General features: G+C 40.2%; 1 protein-coding gene across 2 annotated transcripts in view; it reads left to right on the top strand.

The window, feature by feature from the left end:
* The window catches only part of RRBP1 (ribosome binding protein 1), a 114744-nt gene that overhangs the window by 17817 nt on the left and 78494 nt on the right, over positions 1-18433 (top strand). For both annotated transcript variants that reach the window (XM_027840279.1, XM_027840280.1), the window contains exon 2: positions 3482-5318. In XM_027840279.1, coding sequence (XP_027696080.1) covers positions 3503-5318 — 1816 coding nt within the window. In that variant the 5' untranslated portion in view covers positions 3482-3502. The remainder of the gene's footprint in view (positions 1-3481; positions 5319-18433) is intronic.

The following is an 18433-nucleotide window of genomic DNA, read 5'->3' on the forward strand; positions in this document are numbered from 1 at the left end:
TGCCATGTGAGCCCCATGGGAACTAATGAGATCACCAAGGGAAAGCTAGCAGGGTTTCTTACCCTGGGGTCTGTTAACTTGTTATTTAAAAATATTTTGATAACTGCCATTTCAATATAATTGGTTTCTTTTTGTGTAATGCTTTATATTTTTCTGTATCTGTTTTAAAAACATTCTTCTGAGAAGGGTTCCATCGGCTTTACTAGGCTACCATGACACAGAAAAGGTTAAGAATTGCAGCTATAGAGGAAAAAGAGAAGAGGATCCTCCCTGACATGAGTGGAGGGACTGTTTTTTCTCTTTCATTATATCCCTATGTACAGTCTGTGGTACGTAGTCATCTCTTTATAAATGCTTGTTGACTGACTGATCCATTATTGCCCCTTGTTCTGTCCTCTGAGCACAACAAGTAAATCCTCCTAAGGAAAGCAATAATTTTAATTTTCAAATTTGAGGCATTTCTATAAATAGGTTTTGTTTAGTTGTATACAACTTTACCTTCCAATATGTATCCATCCTTCCTTTATGATTATTTTAATACCTGGAGAAGGTCCTTGGGAAAACCCTAGTAGAGTCTGCTGTGCCATTAACTTATGATGACAGGTAGTGATGTGTTGAAAAGTGCTCATTTGCAAAGCTCAACCAGGTTTAATCTTATGGTGATTCAAGACTCTAGCTTAAGAACTTAGCAATGTGTCCAGGGCAAAAGGAGAGATTTAAACAATTTTGTAAGTTATTGTATATAATTTTGGTAAAAATACTTTTATTTTTTAAATTTTTTTTTTTAGGCAATTGGGGTTAAGTGACTTGTCCAGGGTCACATAGCTATTAAGAAGAATACTTTATTTTGAACTTAAATTTAAAGAATTACAAAAGCAATCACATTTACAACTCATTTTACCTTAAAAACTGATGTTTAGTATATAGTTAGGTATAACAACTTGTCAGTTATTGTCTCCTTTTCAAGTTCCCTTCCATGTCTTTGGCAATTCACCCCATATTTGTGTATATCATTTCTTTTATTGTTATTATTATCTTCTGGTTCTGCCTTCTTCATTTGCTTTACTTCTTGAACTTAAGCATATTTCTTTGTACACCTTTCTTTCTTAACTGTGTTACATCATCCTATTATATCCACATATAATTAGTTTGCTCAGCCATCTACCAAATAATTTGACATTTAGATTTCGGCAGAGGCTACTTTTCATTCAGAATTTAAAAAAAAAAAGCTGATGTTCTTGTTTCAGTGTAGTATTTCTTATGACTAGGGCTTTTACTTTTCTTGGGAAATATGGAATAAGAAGTAGTAGGGAAAATATTTCTTTTTAAAGTAATTCTCCATGTTGGAGTCAGATATACCCATTTGGGTTTCTGTGAAGTATAAATTACCATGAAAACAATCCTTTCCAAATTTCTTCTCCACAGATAATATATTTTAGAATCCCCCTCTTTTGGCCAGGGGCATACCGCTGTCCCTGTCTATTTTATTTATGTAGGGAATTCCCTGGAAACCCTTCAACTTATAGTTTTAGTTTAAAAAATTTAAAAATTTTGATAAAAACTAAAATTTTTAGTTTTTGGTTGTCTGTGAAATTCGGAGGTTAAAGGATATGATTTGCCAGGGTCTCACAGTCAGCATGTGTCAGAGTAGAACTTTTGATCTGGTAATAACCTGTTCATTGTATTTGTGAAGTGTTATTTTGGTTCTCATTCGCATCATAGAAACTAGAAAGAAAGTATCTGATTCCGTGTTGAGAATGGTCAAGCCCTTCCTTCGGCAGTTACCCTTCAGATCATTCCTGCCCCGGCTGTTGAATATTTCACAGGCATTATTATGGCCATCCCACACCCCATCAGGATGTAACACACAAATGCAGAATCTCAGGAGGTACAAAGTTTAGTTTTGTTATCTTCCTCATGCCTCTAATGGGTTCAGCATCTTTTTTACCTTACAATTCACTACTGTAAAGTCGGGCTCAGTTTCTGTTTTATGCCCTGACTTCTGCACACCAGGAATATGATAACAAGCAGTGTACTCATCATAATGAAATTCTGTCACCTGAAGAAAAATTGGATAGGTACTGGATAGAACCATGGAGTTCAGTGCAATCGCTCATATGTAATTGGTGAAAGTTATCTCAGTTTATGAACTAAAATGATGGTATTGGCTTTTCTGGTGTCTTGCCATTGAAACTGCTCTACATGCTACCTCAAGGAACAGGTAAATACATAACTTAGACCTTGTCTTGGGGTATTGTTGTTTGAAGTGCTTTGCCAGCCTTAGAGTACTATATAACTGCCATCTATATCTACTACTGCTGCTGCTACTGCTATGACTTCTATTGTGATGACTTTTTGTAATCATAGAGTCAGAATATTAGCACTAGAAAGGGCTTTAGTGGTTTAGTACCCTCATTTTATATATCAGCAACCTGGGGCTTAGAGAGGTAAAGTGATTTATTTTTTTTTTTAATTAAAAAAATTTAAATGATATTTTCCCAATTACATGTAAAGACAATTTTTAACATTAAGTTTTTTAAATTTTGAGTTCCAAATTTTCTCCTTCTCTCATCACTCCCTTCCCTAAAATGATAATCAGTTTGATAGAGGTTATATATATGCAATCATGTAAAGCATATTTCCATATTAGTCATGTCGAGAAAGGAGAAACAGACCAAAAGAAAAAAACCCCAAAAAATAAAGAAAGTGAAAAATAGTATGCTTCAATCTGTATTTAGACTCCCTCAATTCTTTCTCTGGAGGTAGATAGTATTTTTCATCATGAGTCCTTTGGGATTGTCTTCGATTATTATATTGCTGAGAATAGCTAAGTCATTCACAGTTGATCATTGTACAGTATTGCTGTTACTGTGTACAGTGTATTCCTGGTTCTGCCCACTTCACTTTGCATCAGTTCATGCAAATCTCTCTAGGTTTTCCTGAAATCATCCTGTTCGTCATTTCTTATAGCACAGGATTTCTTTTAGATCACACATTTGGCCCCTGTAATAGAAACGAGGCCCTCAGTTTTGACAAGATAGTATTTTTTCTGCAATTCCACTGAAAAAGGTTTCTGTCTTGACTTAGGGACAGGTGGTATGTTACCCATTTTTGAATTGCAGGAAGTAGATGTACAGAAAACGTGCTTAGATGGGGCTACACTGTAAGTCAAGGTGCACCCAGAACTGACATTTAGAATTTTAGCCTTCCTTGGCTATTTGATGCTGTTGTTGGTATCCTGAATAGTATTTTGAACATCTTTGCTTTAGCAGTGTGTCTTCCAAGTGTACCTTAAGAATTTTCTAAGTTTTGGGTCTAGGCTCTATTTTATAGAGGAATAATGTGGACAGTATTCTGAGTTTGCTTTCTTTACTTCTCTTTTTAGTAGTCTGAAGCTAGCACTAGTGAGAAATCAATAGGGAGGGTGAAACTTTGCGTCTCATCTCTGAATTAAGCTTTTTTGTGTGTATGTGTTTGACAGGTAAAAGAAAGTCAAGTCGTGATGGATATCTATGACCCCCAGACCTTGGGAGTTATGGTGTTTGGTGGATTCATGGTCATTTCAGCCATTGGAATCTTCCTGGTATCTACCTTCTCCATGAAAGAGACATCCTATGAAGAAGCCCTAGCCAATCAGCGTAAGGAAATGGCAAAAACTCACCATCAAAAAGTGGAAAAGAAAAAGAAGGAGAAACCTGTGGAGAAGAAGGGACGGGCAAAGAAAAAGGAGGAGAAACCTAATGGGAAAATCCCTGAACCAGAATTGCTTCCCAATATAACTGTCATCTCCAGAGACCCCATATCTGAGAAAGGTGTGGTGGTGGCTCCTATTGTGGTAGAACCTGTCAAACCTTCTAAATCTCCAGTGACATCAGCAGCAGTACCACCACCAAAAGCAGCAGCATCACCTCCACCAACAAAAGGAGCAGCCGCAGCAGCAGTGCAACCAACAAAAGGTGCAGCACAGCCAACTAAAGGAATAGCAGTGCAGCCACCAAAGGGAGGAGGAGGCGCAGCAGCAGCAACAGTGCAGCCAGCAAAAGGTGCAGCACAGCCAACTAAAGGAATAGCAGTGCAGCCATCCAAAGGAGGAGGCGCAGCAGCGGTGCAGCCAGCAAAGGGAGGAGGAGGCGCAGCGGCACAGCCAGCAAAGGGAGGAAGGGCAGCGGCACAGCCAACAAAAGGAGCAGCGGTGGTGCAACCAAGCAAAGGAGCACAACCATCAAAAGGAGCAGTGCCACCACAAACAAAAGGAGCAGCAGCACCACCAGGAAAAACTGCAGCGGTGGCAGTGGCGCCATCATCCCCAGTAGAGCAAGGGGCAGAAGCACCTTTAGGGAAGCGGGCAGCACGGGCAGCGAGAGCAGCAGCAGCAGCCCAGGCAGCGGCAGTGCAGGCAGTACTGGTGCCACCTACATCACCAGAAGCGGAAGGGGCAGCGGCACCAGCACCATTAGGGAAGCGGGCAGCACGGGCAGCGAGAGCAGCAGCAGCAGCAGAGGCAGCAGTGCGAGCAGTACCAGTAGTGCCAGCATCACCAGTGGGGCAAGGGGCACCAGCGCCACTGGGGAAGCGGGCTGCACGGGCAGCTCGGGCAGCTGCAGCACAGGCAGCGGCGGCACAGGCAGCGGCAGGGGCAGCGGAGGCAGCGGTGCAGGCCGTACCAGCGTCACCGGTGGGGCAAGGGGCAGCACCAGCACCACTGGGGAAGCGGGCAGCGCGGGCAGCTCGGGCAGCTGCAGCACGGGCAGCGGCAGCAGAGGCAACAGGGCAGGCAGTGCCAGCATCACCAGTAGGGCAAGGGGCAGTGGGACCAGTGGCATCTGGAGGACAAGCTACATCAAAAGCAGCTCGAGCAACAGCAGCAGCCCAGGCAGTACCAGTGGTGCCAACGTCACCGGTAGGGCAGGGGGCACCAGCAGCTCCAGGGGGTCGGGCAGCAGCAAAGGCAGCTCGAGCAGCAGCAGCGCAAGCAGTGCCAGTAGCAGCAGTGCAAGTAGCACCAGTAGCAGCTGTGGTAGCAAGTGCCCCTGCACCCCCGCAAGGGCAACCTGCTTCATCCCCTAAGGAAAAGAGGAAAAAGGAAAAGAAGGTGGCAAAGGTAGAGCCAGCACCCAGCCCTGTTGTGAGTTCCATGCATGTCCTTTCCTCTAAGTCCTCAGTGCTTGAAGCTGCTCCCAAAGAGGTCCCTGTGGTCGCTGTTCCTCCTGTTGGCACAAAGACCAATGCCCCAAAGGCAGAAGTCATCCTCAACCATGAGGAGCCAAAGCAAGAAGCCCCATCAAAGAAGAAGTCTTCCAAGAAAAAGAGTGAGCCAAGTAAGCCTCTGATTTCTTTATCAGACTGGATTAATATACTGTCCTAGTGAGTAGAGAGATGACCTCTAGGTTTTCCAATTCATTATGGCTCTTTATAAGAGCCCTAGTCAAATGATGAGGATTAGTGGTGTTATATTTTCTTGCATTCAGTGTTGAAAATGTGCAGTCCCTTAAATGATGTTTGATTATAGATTTACTCATTGGGGGGCAGGGAGGGGAAGTACTTTTAAGTTTTTAAGGGAGAAAGTTTGTGCAGATTTATTTGGTAAGTTTTCTCCCTAATAATTTAGTGGGAGGGGAGAGAGAGTAGTAATTTGACTTTACTCGTTCTTTTGTTGTGCTTTTATACAGAGCTGTGTCTAGAGTGTTCTTGTCTTAGATTCTCTAAGTTGATTCAATAGCTATTTTACTTAAGGTATTTTGACAGCCGTTTGTTTGAAATGAGATTCTTATAACATGAAATGTTTGGAAAAGCAGCAAGTAGTTTAGGACTTCTATGTCAGCTAAGTTTACCTGATACTTGTGTCTGCTTTATTTATGTTCACAGCCCCCACTTTTGAGATTTCCAACATCATAGTAGACACAGTCACATTTCATTTATATTATTGGATCTATTTGCATTGTGGATAAAAATTGTAGATTTGTGGAATTGAAAAGGACCTCACAGGTCAGCCCAAGCCCTGACCAAAGAATGAATCCTTTCTAGTGTTCCAGACAAATCCATCCTCTGCTTGAAGACCTCAGGAGTGCCAGGGAGCTGAGATGGCCTGTGTGATTTTTTGGACATCTCAAAATTTAGCCAATATTTTCCTCCCTATAGCTTCTGCCCATTGTTCAAGATTTTCTTCTAGAGCTACTCTGACACTCCTTCTCTATGACAAAACTTCAGATATTTAAAGTAAATTATTTTGTCTCTGCCAAGTCTTCTGTTCTTCAGGCTTAATATCTTCAGTTTTTTCAACCAATTCTTTGGATGATTAGTTTTTAGTTCCTTTACCATCCTGGGACACACATTACCTTCTGTATGTTCTTCCTCTATATTACTTTCATTCTGTACTTGTGTCGGGTTTTTTTTTTTTTTGTACTTTTTTTTTTAACAGGCGTATAAGTCTTGAAATTTAGTATGAATCTCACTATCTTTTTACCTTTAGTTTACTCTGTCATCTTTTAGAACCCTGATTCCATCAGCCAGTGTATTAATTAACCTTCCCAGCTTCACGTCTTCCATAGCCTTGATAAATAAGTTATTTATGCTTTTGTCCAAGTCATGAATTAAAGCTCTGAAGTGAATTTAAAAATGAATGACAGGGATCCCAAAGCCTTCTGGTATTCCACTAAAGATACCCTCTAGGCTGATATTAATCTATCAATCAGTATCACAGGCACAGAGTCATAGAGTTATAGAATGTCAGAGCTGGAAGGGACCTCAGAGAACATTTTGCCCAACCCTGTCATTTTATTGATCAGGTGGTTATGAAGCTAGTAAAGGGCAGAATTGGCACTTTAACAAAAGTCTTCTGATTTCCCAGTCTAGTGCCTTTCTCCTATGCTACTCTTTGAATCCAGCCAGTCAACTTTCTTTTTTAAAAAACAAACTTTATTGATGTTTCTCGGGTTTTCTCCTTTTCCCCCAAAGAAGTGAAATTTCTGTAACAAAGCTAAGCAAAACAAATAAACACATTGACTATATCTGGCAACAACATATACCTCTTTTCATCATTTTAGTCCATCACCTGTCTGCTAAGAAGAGGGAAGCATCAATTCTCTAAAGTCAAGAATGATCAGAGTTCTGATATCTTTAACTGTTACTTTCCTTATGTTATGGTAGTCATCTGGATTGTTCTTCTGGTTGTTCTTGGCATTCAATCAACCCTTTCTAAACCCACCTAACAGTATTCTTCAATCCACGTTGCTCTTTCTGGTCCATAAGGATAATATGAGAGGCTTTGTTAAATAACTTGCTGAAATAAATTAATCAGTCATCATTTATTAAGCACTTATTCTGTGATAGGAACCCTACTAGGTGCTAGGGATACAAGTACAAAGAATGAAACAGCTTACATTTAATGGGGGAAATGGTATGTATTTGCAATATAAAAATAAAAACAAAATAGATAAATGTAAAATAATCTTAGAGGGAGGACACTAGCAATTACAAGGATCAAGAGAAGCCTCATATAGTGGTAATTGAGCTGCATCTTAAAGGAAAAGAGGAACTCTGAGGCAGAGGGTTAGAGGGAATACATTCCAGGCTTGAGGGATGGCCAATACAAAAGTATGATGATGAGAGATGAAGTTTTGTTTGTGAAGAACAAAGATGAAGTCAGTTTGGTTGGATCACAGTGGGGAGGGGACGTTGCCCAGGGAGGCTGGAAAGATAGGTTGGGGCAGGTTATAAAGGACTTTAAATCCTAAGTAGAAGGGTTTATATTTTATCCTAGTGGCAATAGAGTTACTGGAGTTAACAGGATTAGAAGGATTGATAATGGTCGTATCTGCACTAAAGGAAAAGTCACTTTAGTAGTTATGTGTAGGATGGCCTATAGTGAAGAAAATTTGAGGTCAGCCAATTAGAAGGCTTTTGAAATAATCTAGGAAAGAGTTGCTGAAGGCCTTAACTGAGGTGGTTGCTGTGGGAGTGAGAGAAAAGGGTTGATTGCAAGAAATATTGTGAAGGTAGAAACAGCAAGATTTGGCAGCTTTTTGGATATGTGTACAGAGGGAGAGTGAGAAGTTTAGTGAGAAGTCTAGGATAATGCCAAGATTATGAACCTGTGACTGGAAAGATGTTGGTGCCTTCAATAGAAATAGGGAATTTTAGAAGAGTGGAGGGTTTGGGGGAAAGATGAGTTCAGTGTTGGAAATTTTAAGTTTGAGATGCCTTTAGGTTGTCCACTCTGAACTGTCTAATAGGCAATTGGTAATGTTGGACTAAAAGCTCAGAGAGATTGACTGGGACTGGATATGAGAGCTAGGCGTTACCTACCTAAAGATAATAGTTTATGGGAATTGATGAGACTGTCATGATGTGTAGAGAAAAAGAACAAAAAAAGGGCTGAGGAGTGTAGGGATTGGAAGTCTTGATGAGGGTGAAAAAAATGTTTAGGAGCCATAGGAGGAGGGATGTGGAATGGTAGGAGGTTATGATCAGGTAGGGGAATGTCAGAGTTTCTAATTAGGGAAGTAGAATTAGTGTGGGTAATGGTGAGATTTAGTGTATTATCATTCCTTTGTGTGGCTGAGGCGTGGTGAAGGAGTAGGTCATGGGATTTAGAGAGGTGGAGGGAGCATCTTTGTGAATATTAAAGTTTTTTCATATAAGGGCAGAAATTTTGGAGGAAAGGAAGATGGTGAGGTATAGGTACTAAACTCCTTGAGGAGGGAGAATGGCATGGGGGTGGGGATAGGGTTGGTATACTATTGCCACCATAATTTTTACATTTGATTGATGAGATTTAATGGAATAAAGTTACTGAGTGATGGAGTTAAAGGGAAAGTCTGTAAGGGATAGTGGGGTGTAAGGAGTAGTTAAGTCCTACTTTCCAACCAGGATATGTTGAGAGTGTGTGAGAGAAGTTAGTACTGAAGAGGATAGTCAGGGATGCAGCAGCATCAGAATGGAGTCAGGTCTCAGTCGGAGTCTATCAGATGAAAAGAATGTGAAATAAAGAGGTCCAGAAGGGGGATTTGTTCACTGTGGAATAAGGATTCCAGAGGAAAATCCAGATCTATTGTATTCACACTGTTCTCCAGGTTTAATAGTCTAGCAACTGAAGAGAAAAAAGGAAATGATGGTTAGTTTGGAATGACTTATTCTTAATGAACCTCTGTTAGCTTATAGTGATGACTTCTTTCTTTCCCAAATGTTCAGAGACCATTTATTTTAGAATTTTACCAGGAATTTACATCATGATGACTGGTGTGTTATCTGCATCTACTTCCTCCCTCTTTTTGAAAATCAGGGTGGTGTTTGCATGTATTCCGTCTTGTGGCAAGGTTTCTGTTTGTTGTGAGTCTTCAGAGATCACCATCAACACTTCAGCAGTCAGTCACAATCTGCAATTTCTTTTCAGTACCTAGGGATGAAGGAAGTGACTTGAGTTAATTGAAAATATCCAAAAGCTCTCTTACCATCTCTTGATCTTGGGTTTTAATTCCTTGTTAACCATTTTAAGAAAATGCTTTCTGGCTTGAAGGTCATTCTCCACCTTGAAAGAAAAAATAGAAGCAAAATAAAATTGAGTAGTTTGGTCTTCTTTCTGTTGTCCAGCATCATCATCATGTCATCAAATGAAATTTTGTTTGTGAAGTGCTTTGAAAACCTTAAAGGTGCTTGGCAAATGTGATTTATCTGTCCATCTTTACCATATAGGGATTCCATCCCTTTATCTTCCCCTTCCCTGTTTTTGCCTTTACCATTTATCACTCTTAGGTCATGTTGGGCTTTGGCCTTCCAAACACTATATTCTTGTTAGGATCTTGCAATTTTAGGATTTGTACATATGCCCTTTCAGAATCCAAGTTTGTCAGTACACGCATAATGTCTCTGTGTAGCCACACTGGTCTTTTTCAACACCTTTCCTTACCCAACTCCCCCTTTCTTCCTCATCTGAATCTATCGTGATAGATATTGTTGCCAGAATATTGTTCTTGAGGTCCTCCCATCTCTCCTGAACAAACTCTCTTTTTAGATTCTTGAGTCATCAGCTCTTATCTGTTCTTTTGAACTCTTTGATTCTCCTGTTATCCAATCAAGATTCTGGTAGCTGTTACCTAATGACCTTCAGGAGTTGATCCTTTTTCGTTAATGAGTTCAGTCTCTGGCACACAGTCTTTTTCTTCTTCCCACCCCCTATTCCTCATACTAGAGGATTTCGATATTGGTACTGCCCCAAACACCTTAACCTCCCAGTTCCCCAACTTAATCATTTCCCATGACCTATTCCTCAACCCACCTTAGGTACACATAAAAGATAGGTCCAGACCTTTGAGCTTGTCATCACCCACAAGTCTTTCCTGAGTTTCAGAGTTCGTGAATTTGCAAATTCCTTTATCTGATCATAATCTGTTGTCATTACACTGCCCCTTCTGCCTAGCTATTCCTAACTTTGTTCTTTAGCCTCACCATGACCTCCAATCCTTCCATCCCTCAGTTCTTTCCCAGGCCATCACACCTCCACCTGATAACATTCTCTTCCCTTCTCCATCTTAATGGTTTGGTCAACCAATTCATCTCTAAACTTTCCTCTTTTCTTTATTCCCTTAACCCTTTATTGTATTGCTGATCTTGCCCTTTTGAATTATCCCCACCATCTACTGCCTTTGTTGATACTCATATTCTACTAAATAAAACTGGTGAAAATCACCAGTGTGTACAGAGTCCGCTTCAAATTTGTTACATCATCCCAACCCATTGCAGCACGGCAATCCTTTTATATCTCCCTGACTGACTCACTATCCCATTCTCTCCACAGTGGTTTTTCCAATCCTTTTTACCCCTCCTGAAGCTTCCCATGGTTTCCCCTCCCTCACCCTCTCTGAGGGTGAGAACTTTGTCTCATATTTTATTGAAAAAAAAAAGAGCCCTTCACTAAGAGCTCACTTTTATTCTCTCCTTTTCCTCTCACATCACTCAGCTTCCTTCTGCCACTTCTCCTTCATGCACCTTACATGAAGAGATGGCTCTTTCCCTGGCCAAGGCGGACTCCTTCAGCATTAACAAGTGATCCTATGTCTTCCCATCTTGTCTAACAGATTTCTCCCTCCTATATTCCTATTCTCTTATTAGTTTTCAGTTTTCCTCCCTCTCTAATGGTTGCTGCCTTACTACCTACAAAGCACATCTATATTACAAACTTCATCTTCAAAAAACTCTCACTTGATCTATCTATCCCCAATAGCTATTTTTCTCCTCTCTTTCTTTTTTTAAAATTTAATTTAATTTAAAAACATTTTTATTTTCAGTTCCAAATTCTCTCCCTTCCTCCTGCCCCTCCCCCACCCATTGAGAAGGCAAGAAATGTGATGACTGTTACATATATGTAGTCATGCAAAACATTTCCACTTTAGCCATGTTGTAAAAAGGGGGGGAAGCAAGAAAAATAAAGTAAATATGCTTCAATCTGCACTCAGAGTTCATCAGTTCTCTCAGGAGGTCTCTCCTCTCTTTTGTGACTAAACTCTTTGAGAAGGCTGTCTCTGCGGTCATTGTCTGCACTTCCTTTCCTCTCAGTCTCTTCTTAACTCTCTACAGTCTGGCTTCCAACCTCACCATTCAAACAAAAATGCTCTCTCCAAAGTTACCAGTGATCTCTTGATTGCCAAATGGACTTTTCTGAATCCTTATCCTCGCTGCAGCTTTTGACACTGTTGATCACCCTCTTTTCTTTAATGCTCTCTTCTCTCTAGGTTTTCGTGATACTGCTCTCTCCTGGTTATCCTCCTACCTGTCTGACTGCTCCTTCTCAGTCTTCTTTGCTGAATCTTCATCCTGGTCACTTCTGCTAACTGTGAGTGTCTCCTAAGACTGTCCTGGGTCCTCCTCTCTTTTCCCTCTCTAATATTGTACTTGGTGATCTCATCAGATCCCATGGGTTCAGTTATCATCTCCGTGCTGATATTTATACAGCCCTAACCTCTCTCTTGACCTCTAATCTCACATTAAAATGTTTTATGAGACATCTAGTTTGAGATGTCCTGTAGGTAGCTGGAGACTATTGGCTATGCCGATTGGATGTCCCATAGACATTCTAAACTCAGCGTGTTCAAAACTGAACTCATTAACCACAACTACCCCAGAAGCCCTTTCCCCTTCCTAACTTTCCTATTAGTGTCCAGGTTACCACCCTCCTCTCAAAATCACTTAGGCTCACAACCTGAGATATCATCCTCTCCTCACTCTCTCTCATCCACTATATCCAATCAGTTGCCACGTCTTGTTGATTGTACTTTTGTAACATCTCTTGTATAGCCCCCTTCTCTCCTCTGACACTGTCATCACACTGGTGCAGGCCTTTTTCACATCATGACTGGGCTATTGCAATAGCCTTCTGGTTGGTCTCCCTGCTTCAGTCTGTCCCCAGTCCAATCTATCCTCCACTCAATTGTCAAATTGATCTTCTTCAAGCACAAGGTCAACTCTACTGGCTTCCTGTTAACTCAGGGATCAAATAAAAAAATCTTCTGTCTTTGAAAACCCTTCACAACCTGGCCCCTTCCTACCTTTCCAGTCTTTTCATATTTTATTACCCTCCAGATTCTCTTGGATCCAGTGACACTGGCATCCATACTTTTTCTTGTACAGACCACTCTATCTACAGACCCATGCATTTTTGCTAGCTATCCCTCATGCTTGGAATGCTTTCTCTATTATCTCTGCCTCCTGGCTTCCCTGGCTTCTTTTCTTCAAGTCCCAGCTAAAATCTCACCTTCTACAAGAATCCTTTTGGTATCCTTCTTAATTTGAATGCTTGTCTTCCAGTGACTTTCTCCAGTTTATCCTCCATATAAATTCTTGAAGAGAAGAGACTTTTTTTTGTTTTTTCTTTGTATCCCTGCACATAACACAGCACCTAGAACATTGTAGGCACTTAATAAATGCTTGTTCACTTGACTTACTTGCAAGGACAAGCTTTGTAGTTTGGATGTGGAACTCATATATTTTCTCCAGCTGGATTCGTGGCTTTTACCATAACGTTCCTCCTATTTTTCTTTCTTAATATCCTTATGCAGGTCTTCATGTTTCTCCTCAGTTTTTGGATCACTAAATAGGTATATTGATTGCACAGTGCATTCCCCTGTCCCTTCTCTTCATTCACTGCCATGTCTGTTTCTGTTGATTTCATTCCATTAAATATCATTACCTGTAAATACCTGTAAAGTTGTTAGAGTCTTCATTTTCCTGCTGATGTCTCCATGATCCCTGAAGATCTTTTCTTAGGGCGCTCCCTGTTCCGTCTCAAATTCATGCCCTTGTGAGATGGCATTCCTCCCTATTTTTATTTTGAGTCATCCTCTATACTTGTTAATTGGGGAGTGTGAGAACTAATTCCTGGGGCCAGTGATCGATATCATTGGTTTTGGTGGCGTCTTCAAATATGGAACTTGAGAAACACCTTTTTCTGAAGAAGCTACAAATGTATCTTTGGGAAGACATTTGTATGCACTCTTTGTCTCTGAAGTTCACATGTCCTCCCCTTTTTGTGCCACCCACTTCCATCTTATAACCTCTTCACATTCATGTTGGCAGTTTGGATTCTCTTTTTTTTTTTTTTAATTCTTTGTTTTTTTCTTGTCCTTTATTAGTCCTTTCTGCTGGGGAATGCTTTGCACAATGGATACGTGCTTATTGTTTGTGGCAGAAGTGCCAATGTGATCCAGCCTTCACATGTCACTAAAATAGTTCCCTGACTTCCCATCCTTATCAAACTAGAGATCTTTGTAGCTTCTCCCAGGCAAGATATGCCACAGGCTTAGGAGCCCTTGCATTACCTCTCTTAGTCTCCCAGGCTAAACATTAGTAATTAGTAGATCCCTTCTGGTGCCCTCATTAATTAGCTCAGTGCAAGCTGTAGCTTCAGAGGGCAGAAATCTTTCAGTAGCCCCTCCAGAAAAATTCCAGATTCCCTTCCTCACTCCATCCATTTGTCCTCTCTTCTGGTGACTATCTGCTTTGTACCCCAGATTTAGGAACCCTGGGTTTTTATAGACTTCTAGATTATTCTCTTGTCCTTCATCTCTTAATCTCCCCATCTTCCAGATGTGAAGTATGCCATTCTTTGAAATCTTTTGACTGCCACTACTGTGCCCTTGCTTGGTTGACAATTTAACCCCTAGCCTCCAGAAAAGTCCTGTGAAATCTAAACTCTCAGCTGTCTCCTGTTGCAGGTAACGTCTGAGTGAGATCACCCTGTGCTTTTTTTTTTTTCCTTGAGACACATCTGTTCCCAACAGAGTGAATTTCAGAGGAGTTCAGCAAGGAAAGCTTCTGAGTCAGATCTTCTTAGTGCATCTTAATAATTTTTTCTGACATGACTTCCCAAGACATCAGATAGACCCACATTCAAATGTAAATACAGTAATCCCTTCAGGTTCACAGCAGGGTTATGTTCCTGGAAAACAGCATGAATATAAAATCCATGAATATAGATACTAAAAGTGTATGAGAAGAAATGAGTCTTAGGAACCAACACATGTTGGAACTGGTAGCTAGCAGTAGTCTCGCATCTGTTCTTGCAACCTAAAGATCAGATTTGCATTTATAAGAGCTGCATTTATAAGCTTCACATTTTGGTGATCCAAAGGATGGTTAAAAAAAAAAGTCTTCTCACAAAACTTTATCACCTTCCCTGTAAACAGTAAATGGCTTTATTTTAAATATTTGTTTTGGAGTAAGTTTTTAGTAGTCTTTTTTTTTTAATGTCTCTAGCTTTCTTGGAGAATGATATATTTTGTCTTAAAATGACTTTTGTGAGCACTGAAATGTACACTTTGGTGTGTGACCTTTGAAATTTGATTATTCTGTTTTCACCTGCGTATGTCTATACTGTCCTTTAATTCACTTAACCTGGTAGCATCTATAAAATATCGTAACCATCATGGCTGACTAATCTGAGTGTGGATAAGTGTATTCTTCCTCTTCTAAACTCCGATAGTTCTCTAATGTACTGTCTTATATGATAGCTATTGGTGGCTGTTGATATTGATTTTAATAATTATAATCTAATGGAGGATATTGATTTTAATGTTCTCTATCAGATTATAAGCTACTATAGGGCAAAGACCTTGTCTTATATATCTTTATGTCTCCTTTAGTATTTAACCTAGGACAGGGGTGGGGAACCTGCAGCCTCGAGGCCACATGTGGCCCTCCAGGTCCTCAAGTGCAGCCTTCTGACTGAGTCCAAGCGTGGCCTCGAGGCTGCAGGTTCCCCACCCCTGACCTAGGACATTGTGTACTAATAAATAATTATCTATCAAATAATTATCTATCTATTATCAGTTCGGAATTTAAGAAGCCTTTAAGACAAGGGACCACATCAAAAGCTATTTTATTGATATCTTTTGTTTTTACACCACTATTACCTTACCTCTTTCCTGTGCAGTGAACCCATTTGTTGTAACAAAGAATAAAAAAGAAAGGGGAAAAAAATGCAGTTCAGCAACACTGACCCAATACATCAACTGAGTCTGAGGGTTTTTGCGCCTCTTTAATTCCACACTTATAATATTGTAGACTCTCCCCTCCGCACCTCGACCTGAGCAAGAGAGGGAGATACATGTTCTCTTGTTTGGGGCCAAGCTTGGTGGTAGAATTAGTCCCTATCGAGGTTGATACATGTGTGTGTGTGTACACACACACACACACACACACACACACACATGTTATATACATAATTTATATGTATAAAGTATGTAAATAATATTAATATATAAGTACAAGATATGTGTATAACTAGTCAACATAAAATTTTGATGCATATAACTATATATAACTAAGTTATATATGCTATATATTAGTTATAAACATATGTCTAGATTGTAAATATATAAATTATGTATATAACTATAATGATAGTATATATGCTATGTATTAGAGACATCATATATGATATACCTACATATCAAAAATATATAAATTTATGCATATAACTAGTATCTAATACACGATACACAAACTTAAGAGAATCCACCCCAAAGGTTCACATGGACTATTTGTGCCTGACCTGTGGTAGAACATTCCACACTCGTATTGGTCTGATCGACCACCAAACTTGACTCTAGCATAGTGATGTCATTTTGGTCCTCTTTGAAAACTAAGGACAACAACAATACTATAATAGCTATAGTACATATACTATATATAAATATGAAGTATATCCAAATATAGTTTTATGTAATTATATAGGCATATATAGTTATATATGCAGTATAACTCTCAATACATAGAGTTAGTTTTGGTTCTTTAAATTTACATTGTGTATATTTTCCTGATTTCTGCTTACTTTGCATCATTTTACATAAATTTTCACACAGGTGCTATTTAAAAAGAAATGCACTCTTATGACATAAAAGCATGTTTTTGTATGGATAGAGAAATGATTTAAAGGTAGAAAACCTAGGAGAGAGATAAATGAACACTTGTGTGGATGGAGAATTGTAAAGAGTGGGATTTCCTGGGGATTGGTTCTGGGACTTGTCTTACTTGAGTAGATCTGAGATGTCCTTGGTTTGGGTCTTATCTCCATTTGTATTGCTGGCAGTCTTATCTGTGCCTACTCATCCTGTGCCCTTCTTGTCCAGTATATCCATAAGGTCCCCTTAGAAAATTTATTTGGTGCATTATTGCCTTTCACTTGATCACTTTATGTTACATTAGTTTTAGGACAGCACATGGGTAATCCATCCCTTATCCTAGTGGAATAATATCGCAGATGTAATCTCTTTTGAGGGAGAGAGGGCAAGGAGACTGGCTTTCTCCCTATCTTGTCCAGTAGGGAAATGCAGTGGTTGCTCACAGGCCCAGTCCCCAAACTTTAATCCTTCATTTCCAACCTGGGCTGATTCATTCCTTCTTAGGAAGTCTGGTGACCTTCCTGCTTTCAGGACCTCACTCTTTTGGTGCTCAATTTATGCAGACACTGAATCAGCTTAGTCCACTTTAGCTCAAGAGATATACCACCCTCAGCCTCCCCAGCAGGCATGATTATAGATGTGCACCGCTGTGTACCCAGGTCTCCTTCATCCTTAAAACCTTACTAGATCCTATCATTCTCTTTAGATGTTTATCATCCTATATTTCCACCTATTCTCAGCACTCTGAAAGAAGCAGTCTAAGTCAAGCTTCTCCACTTCCTCTCCCATCACTCAGTTAAAACTGCCCTTTCCTAAATTACCAGTGATCCTGGCATTGCCAAATCCTGATTGCCTTTTTCCAGTCGTCATCCTTTTCAGCCTGTCTGCTACGTGATACTGTTGATCACTGTTGATGCCTTTGTCTACCTGCATACTATCTCCCCTGGGTTTTTGTGACTCTGCTTACTTGTAGGTTCTTCTACTTGTCTGACTGCTTCTTTTCTGTCTCCCTTGCTGGATTATAATCCTTGTTACTACCACTAGCTGTGGTTTTTACCCTAAGGCTCCTTCCTAGGTCCTCTTCTCTTTTCTCTTCACACTTTCTCACTTGGTGACCTCATTAGCTCCCAAGGGTTCAATTATTATCTCTGTGCAAATGATCTATTTATGTAGACCCACCCACTCTCTCCTGAATTTCAATTCCATCTCACCAAACTGCCTACTGGATATTTCAAATTGGATGATACCACCAACGTCTTAAACTCAACAAGTCCAGACAGAACTCATTAATCTTTACTTCCCAGCATGCCCCTCTTCAGAGCTTTCCTATTACTGTCTGTGGCACCACCATCCTTTCTGTAACCAAGTCATATTTGTCATGTTAGATTTCCTGTTCTCACTATACATGTTCAGTCATTTGCCAAATTTTGTAATTTCTGTTTCTGTAACATTTCTTGCATAGGTCTCCTGTCCACCTCAAACCACTGCCCTAGTTTAGACCTTCTTCATCTTTTGCCTAGACTGTTTTAATAGTCTCCTATTTGACCTCCCTTCCTCTAGTCTTTCCCTGCCAAAGTGATTTTCACTGAATCACTGAAGTGTAGGTCTGACAATGTCACTCCCTCTAGTCAGTAGACTCTAGTGTCCTTCTGTTACCTCTAGTATCAAGTATGAACTTCTCTGTTTGGCATTTAAAGCTCTTCACTACCTCACCCCTTCTGGCTTTTACTCTGTGCCATGTATTCACTCTAGAGTCAAGCTGTATGAGCAGCCTGCTTGGTCTTCCCTCACACATGACCCTGCATTCCCTCTATGCTTTGACATTGTCTTTTCTCCATTCTTGAAATGTTCTTTCCTTACTTCCCCTTTTTGGAATTCCTGATTTTCCTCAGGACTCAGCTCAAGTCCTGCTATATAGAAGAAGTCTTTGTGGATACCCTCACCCCCAAGCTCCTTAGGCCTTTTCCTCTAAAGTTACTTTTTATCTTAGCATACATCTATCTATCTATCTATCTATCTATCTATCTATCTATCTATCTATC

Source organism: Vombatus ursinus, unplaced genomic scaffold, assembly GCF_900497805.2.
Source record: "Vombatus ursinus unplaced genomic scaffold, bare-nosed wombat genome assembly UNPS02014841.1, whole genome shotgun sequence".
Lineage (NCBI taxonomy): Eukaryota > Metazoa > Chordata > Mammalia > Diprotodontia > Vombatidae > Vombatus > Vombatus ursinus.